This window comes from Phyllopteryx taeniolatus, chromosome 17 (genome assembly GCF_024500385.1).
Source record: "Phyllopteryx taeniolatus isolate TA_2022b chromosome 17, UOR_Ptae_1.2, whole genome shotgun sequence".
Lineage (NCBI taxonomy): Eukaryota > Metazoa > Chordata > Actinopteri > Syngnathiformes > Syngnathidae > Phyllopteryx > Phyllopteryx taeniolatus.
The window spans coordinates 819,069-829,532 of NC_084518.1; the positions used below are offsets into that span (position 1 = coordinate 819,069).

The window sequence follows — 10,464 nt, forward strand, 5'->3', positions numbered from 1 at the left end:
AACCGAAAGACCAAAAGGATATCGGTTGAGAAATGTGCAAGTTAATACTTAATTTCAATGTCTCTGCGTTGCCTTCTACGGGAACGGCGACCTCTCCAACATGGCAACCACGTACGCACGGCGTGTTGACGTCATTAGTGTACGTCGCATGGAAACGCGCACGCTGTTTCGGTGACGAGCACACTGATGTCAACGCGCCTGTGGCAAGATGGCTGCCGAGGATCTTCCGTCCGAGTTCGACGTCGTCATTGTGGGCACAGGTAAACTTTGGAAAACGCCTTTGTCTGCGATGTCACGTGTGTTCTTGTCACGAAGGCTGTGGGTCGTACAAACGTCACATTATTCGAACTGTTTTAATAAACCAATCTTTTCCTGTTAATTGATGCACACCTCGATTAGCTTGTGGTTAACAGCCTGTTCATTTTCAATAGCCGTGGCTAGCAAACGCCAAGCTCGTTATCTCGCGAATAAACGTAACTTGTAGTTGAGCATTTGCCACTAAATTGAGTTTTATTCCAATAATAGTGTTTTTGTTGAGTGAGCGTTTTGAAATGTCATCTCCGCGCTGCCAAGCTAATTAATGTTTGCTAGCAGTGAGGCACCCTTTACATCATGACGTCACGGTGGCATCACAGGCTAGCTTTATGGGCGACCAACATATTTTTGTCGCGGGCAACATTGGAGTTTCGGTTTCTCTCAGAGGGCAGTTATGACGTTGAAAGCATACAATTGTATCAAATATTATTATTATTACATATACCCACAACACATTGCTGAATAACTAGTTTTGGAATCAGAAGTCAAGGATAATAATTTATCCTTTTTTTTTATAGTTTACTATACTACTATCATAATAGTTTATGGTAATAATAGTCAACTATAATTCAAGTTACTGTAAAAAGGGGTTTGTCACACAAAAAAATGCTTGCAATATCGCAACGTTACTTATTACATATAATTTGAAATTTTATTCCAGATTTTGGCTAGAATAATGGAAGTTGACACACACGATTTGCTTTCACGGGCCGCATAAAATGACATGCGGGCTGGATCTGGCACCCGGGCCTTAGGTTTGAAGTATGTTCCTCTTTTTTTTTTCTTGATCTTTATTATTTTCCGGTGTGTTTGGACATTTGCTTACGTATGTTATAGTCTGAACGGTTTGGAATCATTGACTGCTATTTGTGTTGTACAAAATTTCAATAAAGTCTAAGGCTGAATGTCCTTTTCTTTTATTGGCCACCTCCTCGTCTCATGAAAACGTCAAATAAAGATGATGTCATGCCATTGGCGCGTGTCACACAATCGCTTCCGTGACTGATTTGTGCAATTGAAATCAAATATGATCAACACTGTTACTGTAAACGACAAAAACACAACTGAGCAAAGGCTTATTTATTTACAGATATGAAACTACCAAAACTTTTTTTTTTTTTAACAAGCCATTCGACACGCACATTTTGCTATCACAACACATATCTTGTTATTAGCGTACACTCTGGTCAAGTGTGAGGCGCCTAAACGTCTCCGACTCCCAGCGTGTTGCCATTTCTCTCCCTCGTAATCGACGTGACAAGCCGAGATTCAGCGCCTAATTCTTCTCTTCCGCTCAAAAGCTGTGCTGATCTCAAAACCAAAGCGATACAACGCTGCCATCTACTGGCGTACGTTTGCCATTGCAGTTTTGTAGAAGCTTGAATTTCACAGACGAGCCGGGTGCGACCCTCACGCCTCGCCTACCCGTTGAAAAACGTACTTGACGAATAGATTTGTTGGTGGCAGTAATCGCTTGGATTCCCGTTGACGAATTCAACTGATCTGATTGCTGATTATTGATTATTGAAGGTCTGACGGAGTCGGTGGTGGCGGCAGCTTGTTCTCGAGCGGGACAAAAAGTTCTTCACCTGGACACGTGAGTTTGCCGATGTTCTTCCCGCACGTCTTTACACACGCCGCCATGACCGATTTGTGCGTTTGCGTTTCAGGAGGAGTTACTACGCATCCAAGTGGGCCAGCTTCACTTTTAACGCTTTGCTGACGTGGATCAAGGAACATCAGGTGACTCCCTGCTGCGTCCTCATTGGTTGTTTGCTGTGAAAGACAGAAAGTTCACGTCGGCATCTATCTTCGTTTGTTCTTGCAGGAGCAGTCGGACAGCAATGAGGTCCACGATTGGTCCGGTCTGTTGCGGGAAGGGGAGGAGCCAATCTGTCTGTTAAATGCAGACTCCGCCTCCATCAGGAATTTGCAGGTGTTCTGTTCTACCAGGTCAGCTTTTCTTTCATTTGATTATTCATTCACTTTTATTCTTTGTTGTTGTTAAAATGAAGATGACATATTTCATTGATGATTTGTTGTCAGTGAGGAGGAGGAGGAGGATGAAGAAGAAGAGGAGGAGGTTCACTGCTGCGTAGAAGAAGAAGAATCATGTGCAGGTTACTTTGGCTCCACAGCTGTGATCGTAAAACAAAAAATGTAAATGTAATGTTTATATTTCTCTGTGTTGTTTGTGTCAGAGTCCAAGGAGCAAACAGCTGACGAGCGGCAAAGTGAAAAGAAAGAAGAATCATGTGCAGGTTAATTGTTAGAGAAACACAAAATGCATGTAATAATGGCTCGATATTAAATATGTATTTCTGTATGTTCTGGGTGTCGCAGAGTCAACGGAGCAAACAGCTCACGAGCAGCAAATGGAAAAAGAAGAGGAATCATGTGCAGGTTAGTTAAAATAAAAATTTAGACTGTAATACAAAAATGATTTGAAATGAACTATGGTTTTCTATATTTTCTTGGCATCACAGAGTCAACGGAGCAATTAGTTGACATGCAGCATAACAAAGAGGAGGAGGAGGAGGAGGTGAGAAGTGTTTGATGGGTAATCAACTCGTCTCAGGCCACGTGATGGATGCTTTTGTCCAATCACAGGGCGCACACGCAGAAAAGGAGGAGCCGGCTCCGCCACGCCGCCAGGAGACGGCCAACCAATCAGAGCCCAGCAGGAAGAAGCTAACCTATGCTCACCTGCTCAAAGAAGGACGCAGGTTCAACATAGATCTCATCTCCAAGGTAACCGTCGTCTATCATCAGCATCTCTACTCTTGTCGAGCAGTCCCAATCTATCGGCATCATCCATCTATGCTATATCATAATCAATACACTATCATAATAATCATCTGTTATAATCTAATCTTTTCATAATCGACTGTTCCGCCTTTCTATTCGAATCTATACTCAAACCCTTTATAATCCATAATACTTGACTATTATAATCTATGATCGATCATCATCTACTCATATATCATCTGTTTGTCTATACCCTCGAAAGCTACTTAGTCTATACTTTAATCTATTATCTGTACTGGTCTACTCTACTGTATTCTAGGCTCTTATCTGTTATAATCTTTACTCTGATCTATTATAATCAATACTCTATTGCAATCTATACCATCTGTAATCTATATTTCACCATAATAGGATTAAACCTAACCCTCATAATATACGTTTATCTGTCTTAATCTATACTCCATCATAAAATGCTGTACCCTAATCTTTACCGTCCCATCATTCTGTAGTCTATCATAATTGATGTTTATCTATCCTAATCTATGGTGTAGTCTGCCCGAATACGTCCTGACGGGCGACGGGCGCTGTTTTCTTCCTCAGTTGATGTACGCTCGCGGTTCATTGGTGGAGCTGCTCATCAAATCCAACGTCAGTCGCTATGCCGAGTTCAAAAATGTCACCAGGATCCTCACCTATCGCCACGGCAACGTGGAGCAGGTGTGTACTCCTCGTGCGCGTCACGTAAGTTTGTTTGAGCGCTACATGAATAAAGTTCATTCTCCTCCTTAACGGTCAGGTGCCGTGCAGCCGGGCCGACGTGTTCGCCAGCCGCCAGCTGACGATGGTGGAAAAGAGGAAGTTGATGCGTTTCTTGGCTTCCTGTCTGGAGGAGAGGGAGGACGAGCTCGAGGGTAAAAAGCATATTTCTAATTATGTATGGGTGAGAGGATGTGATTGTCAGCGTGGGGTTCTTTGGCCTCACAAGGCATTGTGGGTAATCGTCCTTTCAGTTTACAGCGGGCGACCGTATTTGGAGTTCCTGCGTGACCAGCAGCTGGGCGACAACCTGGAGCACTTCCTGCTGTACTCCATCGCCATGGCGACGGAGCACACGCACACCCCTGCCGGCCTGGCCTCCACGCGTCACTTCCTGCGTTGCCTGGGTCGCTACGGCAACACGCCCTTCCTGTTCCCCGTGTACGGCCTGGGCGAGATCCCGCAGTGCTTCTGCCGGTGAGCCTGCGGCGGGTGGTGGACGACGGCCGGCGGGTGTGTGACCGTGTGATTGACGTTTCAGGATGTGCGCCGTCTTTGGGGGCGTGTACTGCCTGAGGCATCCAATCAGCTGCCTTCTGCTAGACAAGAGCGCCAACAGGTAGCCACGTCTCCTGCTCACCCTCACAGACGAAGACGCGTAGACATAAACATGAAATAAATGCCTCATATGGCGGCCTGGCCTGTTGTGATGCAGCAGTGCGTCCGCCATTTTGGATGTGGCAGATCTGCCCCGTAATCTCGTGCACGTCAAAGCGCTTGATCAGTGACAATCGGAAAAGTGCACAAGTCGATGACCCTCATTCATTCATATATTTGGAAAAACAATCTTTGACACTTTCAAGGTGATGATTATAAATTGTAGTTCCCAAGGGAGGGTTTTAGTACCAAAGTATGTACTACTCCCAAGAAAAGGTAGTAGTCCCGAAAGGTTTTAATCCTCAGTGAAGATTCTAGTCCTGAAAAGCTTCTGGTACTGAGTGAAGGTTCTAGTCTCAAGAGAAGGTTCTACTCCAAAGAGAAGGTTCTAGTCCTGAGTGAAGGCTCTAGTCTTGAGAGGTCTAGTCCCGAGGGAAGATTTTACTCCCGAGTATAACACATTCCAACATCTTCACACTGTGACACATCCAATATGGCGGTGGCATACGATTTAGCACTCCATAAGGCTTCTAGTTTTTATTTGGTCTATGCTGACGATGGCTCATGCCCCCCCCAAGATGCACCACGCTGATTGACGGCCACGGGCAGCGAATCACATGCAGCCATTTTGTGCTGGAAGACAACTACCTGCCCGTACACCTGAAGAACCAGGCCACCCCCACCAGGTATGACCCCCTCCTCCATCTTAAACATTTTCTCTAATTCGCGAGGCATGGGCCGGCCAATTATTTTCGTAGTTGAAAGCGCGCGTCCGCTGATGTGGACTGCTTACACTAACAACATAGCTGCAAATGGTGACAAGACAGTTGTCATTTTACTCTTTCTATAAAATCCTAAAGCAGAGTATTGTGGGGGGGAAAAAAAAATCTCGATTTTATTTGAAGGGCATAACTGGCGTGTCCTCTTGCAGGTCTATCTCCAGAGGCGTTCTCATCACGGACCGCTCTATCCTGCCCGGCGACAAGGATCAGGTCACATGACCACACTTGCTACAAGCACTGACAACTGTTACGATCAATACCATTTTTTTATTGTGGGGGTGTTGTAATGCGATGACAACAAGATCTTATTTTTTAATGGAGTTTTTAAAAAGGAAAAAGCAGTTGTGCCACGGAGAACTAAAGTGGGGTAACTCCATTTTTGTCATTTTGCGGGAGAGTGATCAAATCTGGGGGATTTATATCTTTATATATATCAGTGGTGCACAGATGAATCAAATGACTGCCCCCTATAGGTCAACATTGGAACTGAACTTTGATTTCGTATTTGTGGAGTAACCCATTGTTGTTCTCAGTGGCTCAATTTACTGCCAGTCATTCTTTGGGCCTCCATGTTAGTTCGCGGAATGAGTGCATTAATGTTGTGTGTGCGCGTGAAGGTCTCCTTGGTAACCATCCCTCCGGCGGAGGCGGGACTTCCCGCTGTGAGGATGGTAGAGCTGTCGCCGTCCACCATGACGTGCGCCCCGGGAACATGTGAGCGTCCATTTGACGTCTTTTTGGTCACAGCTACAAAACCCCCAAAACAAACATGTCCGCCGTGCCTCCTCAGATTTGGTCCACCTCACCTGTCAATCACTACTGGGCTCCGCCTACGACGACCTGTCACCCGTGGTGACCAGGATGTTTAACGCCACGCAGCCACATGACCAAGGTGAACTGAATTTAAGAGTTTACTTGCCACTGAGGGACTGTTGATGGATTTTTATAGAGTGGCGTTAATAGGGCTGAAACGATTCATCAAATTCGCTGTAATCGCTGCATAGGGATTTTTAATGACTTCGTGGAATACAGTAAACTTTCGTTTATTGTGGTGGTTATGTTCTGGAAAACCCCCATAGTAAATGAAATCTGCAAAGTAGCGACCAATTATTATATTACTATATTCATTTCAATTCCAATTTGTGAAATAGCACTTTAACAAGAGGTGTAGGTATTTGTTCACTTGAGGTCGCCATTCTCTCTCTCACACACACACACACCAAACATAAGCGCATGCCCGTTGGGCGTGCCCTGCTTGAGTGACTTGAACAACAGCCAATGCGAACATGGGTAAACCATTTCCACTGTTTTGCTCACTGACAGTCCTGGCAATATAGTCAGCAAAAAGCAAAATGCATCGTTTTTAATTACACTACTGTAGTTGTTGAAAATCAAGCTAAACGTTGCTGTTTACTTGCATTTGTTCCTATTACTATCGTGACGAGCTTGTGGGTTAGCTATTCATCAAGCTAAGGCTGGTATTTGAACCCCCCCCGAATCACGACAACAGGATTGTTTTTCTGTGCACTAAGGTCGGCGTCCCGGCGTCCTGTGGAGTTTCTACTTCAACATGGACGTCGCCGCCGCCACCACAGAAGCGGACGGCGACCGCTTGCCATCGAACGTGTACGTGTGCTCGGGGCCGGACAGCGAGCTGGGTCACGAGCACGCCATCAAACAGGTGCTGTATATTTTTATTATCCATTCATTTTCACTTGAGCCGGAATTTTCTGTGCCAATCAATCTAGTATTGACCAAGGCCATATAATTCCGTGTGCCCACACACACACTGGAGCTGCGCTTCACAGATCTCAATTTTTCTTTTGTTTTCAAACACAGAGCTCCTTTAACAGTCTTGGAAACATGACTTTTGCATAACATATTTTCCACTTGAAATAATTTTCCAGACCTGGAAATCAAGTTCCATACTTACGTAGGATTCCTGAATTATAATGAAATTATAAATATAGCCATTTTTTTCACGTTTGTTTAAAACATGAATACAAAATTTGTAAAATAAACCCTGATACATTAGAAATGTTTAAAAATGATATACTATGAAGCCATTTCATTTTTGAAAAATAGTTAACTAAATAAACGCTTTAAAAGTTACATTTTACTTTTGATTGTTATGAAGCATTTCCCCCCCTTAACAGTAGTTTTAAATGTATTAATTTATATAAAAAAAATTTTAACCTCATCAATGAATGAGCATTTGTTGTCAGGCCGAGTCCATCTTCCACAAGATCGTGCCCGACCAGGACTTCTGCCCTCCCGCGCCCAACCCCGAAGACATCCTGTACGACGCCGAGGACACCCCTTACGACGCGGGCGAGCGGGACGAAGATGAGGAGGCTACCCAAGGGTGACTCCAAAAAGAACGTGTACAGTATTTACTTGAAGCCCACAGTGCATCATGGGAAGAAAAAAAGCCTTCATTTTCTATTTATGTGAGCTCAAAGGAATAAAAGCTTCTGCTAAACAAACTGGTTCATCTTGTTCGGTTGCTACAGAATCAAACCCGCTAGCAAAAGGCTAACAGGAAGTTGTTTGAAGAAAGTCACGACCGACATCCCGATGTACTTGAACACGTCAACTCGTTTATTAAAGTTTAGCGTTTTTACAATCTGCGTCCGCGACGTCCTCCCTTTCTGCGCGTCGAGTCTGACGGGATGGGGGTCACATCCTCTGAAAGCACAAAAGACGCACGTCACACACGAGCTAGCCAGAGAGTGTGCACACGCGCGCGTGTTCCGCTCACCAATGCGTCCGATCTTCATTCCCGATCGGGCGAGCGCCCTGAGTGCCGACTGGGCTCCCGGTCCGGGCGTCTTGGTGCTGAAAGGCCACAGCGCACAAGCTGAATTTAGCACGGACTGCGACCATAAACCGATAATTCCAGTTTGGCATTACTATTTATTTTTTATTTTTTTTAATTAAAATTGCGGCCCGCTAATGTGCACTGCTGACACTAACAACATGGCAGCAAACAGAGTGAAGTGAGTTTACGAAAGCACAGTCGGTGCTGACAACTTTGCCACGTTCACAACACATCTAGTGACCCCCCCCCTCCTCCAAAAAGACAATGAGCGGCATCCTTCAAGGAAACAAAAGCCAAACCTGTTGGGGAAAAATCGCATGTCGTGCGTTTGCTTTTTCTATAAGCAAGCAAGCGTTTGTGCGGCGTCTCACCGGTTCCCCCCGGTGGCCCGGAGCTTGATGTGCAGCGCGGTGATGCCGAGCTCCTTGCAGCGCTGCGCCACGTCCTGCGCCGCCAACATGGCGGCGTAGGGGGACGACTCGTCTCGGTCCGCCTTCACCTTCATGCCGCCTGTCACGCGGCAGATGGTCTCCCTGAGGAAACCCCAAAGGTTACTCATGCACGACAAGCAGACTTGTGGCCAGATGGAATTTTTTTGACGTGGGCCTTGACTGACTTCCCGGAGAGGTCGGTGACGTGCACGAAGGTGTCGTTGAAGGAGGCGAAGATGTGGCACACGCCGAAGACGTTCTCGCCCTCGGCCACCTGAGGGCCCAAGCTGATCACCTGCTCCTCCTTCTTCTCTTTGCCTTTGCGCGGCGCCATCTTGTCTGACGCACACAAAAACAGAACAAAAACAAACTGTCACATGTCCACTCCTCCAAAATATACAGCTTCTTGAAAATGTGTCACTTTCCTCAAATTAAACAAAATTCTTTAAAAATACCACCTTATCACTACAATAGATTTGTTTTGTCCTGCAAAATAAGCAACTTTTCTTCCCCCTAAAATAAGTATTTTTCTTTAACCATTTATTTTCCCCACAAATACACAACCTTTTGAAAGGGTCACAGGGGGCTTTGTGCAACCCCCCACTTTTTTCTCTTAAATTGCAACCATACATGCCGCCTTAAACTTTTTGGCTGATACAAGAGGTGAAAAGTGCAGTTTAGAGGATTAGTGTTCTTTGCAAATGTGTTCCGATTTATTGACTCGTGCGCTATACTTCACCTTGGAACAATGGAATGGGTTTGACAGGAACTAATAGCTATTCTAACAGCAATACAAATGTCCGACTCACTATGTTGTGAGTGATTCCCACCACAGAAGAAATGAACTGGAATTGTGGCAATGTTTTTCTGGACGACGCCATGTTGCGTGACGTCACACGCCTGCATTTCCAGCAGCTTTCATCCCCCGAGAGATTTCTGACTTTGCCAATTTTAACGTCCAACATGTTTGTTTTAGTGCAACGCGACATGCTGGGGGTCAAAAGACGAACAATAGGAATATGTTGACGGCGGCGACGCGACAGGCAGTCGGGAAAGGTGTTAAAGCGAGCAAGTGAGCGCGCCTACAGCGACAATTTAAGGCCAACAAGAGAGACCGAGTGGCACAAAGTCGACACAGAGTTAAAAAAAAGGTCCGATGAAATTGTAGCAACAGGATTGGAAAGGATAGAAAAAGAACAGCTCTCACCTCGGTGGTTCGCTTCTGGGGCTCCAAATAGAAAGGAAGGGCAGAAGTGCTTCCGGGGTTAAAGTGACGCGTTTGACGCGGGAAAGCGTCTGTGGCCGCCACTGCCTCCTAGAGGCGGGGAAGATTAGCTCAGCTTCAACTGGAAAAACGGAACATAATAATGATAATTGTGATCCAGGCCATCAATATTCATAATTCCTAATCCCTATCATTACTATAACCAAATCAAATAGCGATGATTGTTTTATTATACATTTTTAAAATTAATATTTAAACAAATGAATCATAATGGTCAATAATAACAACATAAATAATACTATTCGGATTGTTATGTTATTATATTATGTTTTTTATACAATGGCGCCTTGAGATACGAGTGACCCATTTTTGCTGGGGGCCCCATCGTAGTTATGGCTTCCCTCAGAGGGCCGTCATGACGGCGCAGCCATGGAAATGTTTGACTTATGATCGCCTCATATTGTGAATATACACAAAAGTTGATGGATAACTACTTATGAAATCAGAAGCCAGTAAAAAGTTATTTGTTCAACTATTAGTCGGTTTATTTTGAAAAAGTGATTGGTAATAAAAAAAAAAAATGCTTGCAATATCTCAACAATATGAAAGTGAAGACATTTTACAATTGGGGGTATTTTAGCAAGAAACAAGAAGTCGACACAATTTGCTTTCGCGGGCCACATAAAATGATGCGGTGGGCCGGATCTCGCCCCGGGCCTTGAGTTTGAC

General features: G+C 44.9%; 2 protein-coding genes across 2 annotated transcripts; one reads left to right on the forward strand and one right to left on the reverse strand.

Annotated features, from left to right (window-relative positions):
- The first annotated feature begins 124 nt into the window (after positions 1–124).
- chm (CHM Rab escort protein) lies at positions 125–7,744 on the forward strand. Its single transcript, XM_061751470.1, has 19 exons — positions 125–260; positions 1,846–1,912; positions 1,986–2,058; positions 2,144–2,268; positions 2,362–2,435; positions 2,517–2,576; positions 2,659–2,718; positions 2,802–2,857; positions 2,926–3,066; positions 3,664–3,780; positions 3,860–3,974; positions 4,074–4,296; positions 4,361–4,438; positions 5,055–5,162; positions 5,408–5,468; positions 5,876–5,972; positions 6,049–6,150; positions 6,791–6,939; positions 7,484–7,744. Exons 1-19 carry the CDS (start codon positions 209–211, stop codon positions 7,625–7,627), a joined length of 1,902 nt encoding a protein of 633 aa, XP_061607454.1. The 5' UTR covers positions 125–208; the 3' UTR covers positions 7,628–7,744.
- Positions 7,745–7,838: 94 nt separating this feature from the next.
- rps14 (ribosomal protein S14) lies at positions 7,839–9,876 on the reverse strand. Its single transcript, XM_061751498.1, has 5 exons — positions 9,718–9,876; positions 8,696–8,849; positions 8,451–8,612; positions 8,020–8,096; positions 7,839–7,946 (listed from the first exon to the last, which is right to left on the reverse strand). Exons 2-5 carry the CDS (start codon positions 8,842–8,844, stop codon positions 7,879–7,881), a joined length of 456 nt encoding a protein of 151 aa, XP_061607482.1. The 5' UTR covers positions 8,845–8,849; positions 9,718–9,876; the 3' UTR covers positions 7,839–7,878.
- Between the last annotated feature and the right edge of the window lie 588 nt (positions 9,877–10,464).

What these genes read in the sequence shown, in the direction of transcription:
- chm (XM_061751470.1), top strand. Translation starts at nt 209, where the DNA reads ATGGCTGCCGAGGATCTTCCGTCCGAGTTCGACGTCGTCATTGTGGGC. An exon ending in GCCACGGCAACGTGGAGCAG is followed by an intron (nt 3,781 to 3,859) that starts GTGTGTACTCCT and finishes CTTAACGGTCAG; the next exon opens with GTGCCGTGCAGCCGGGCCGA. An exon ending in TGCCCGGCGACAAGGATCAG is followed by an intron (nt 5,469 to 5,875) that starts GTCACATGACCA and finishes GTGCGCGTGAAG; the next exon opens with GTCTCCTTGGTAACCATCCC.
- rps14 (XM_061751498.1), bottom strand. Translation starts at nt 8,844, where the DNA reads ATGGCGCCGCGCAAAGGCAAAGAGAAGAAGGAGGAGCAGGTGATCAGC. An exon ending in CGGGCCACCGGGGGGAACCG is followed by an intron (nt 8,097 to 8,450) that starts GTGAGACGCCGC and finishes GTGGCCTTTCAG; the next exon opens with CACCAAGACGCCCGGACCGG. An exon ending in AATGAAGATCGGACGCATTG is followed by an intron (nt 7,947 to 8,019) that starts GTGAGCGGAACA and finishes TTGTGCTTTCAG; the next exon opens with AGGATGTGACCCCCATCCCG.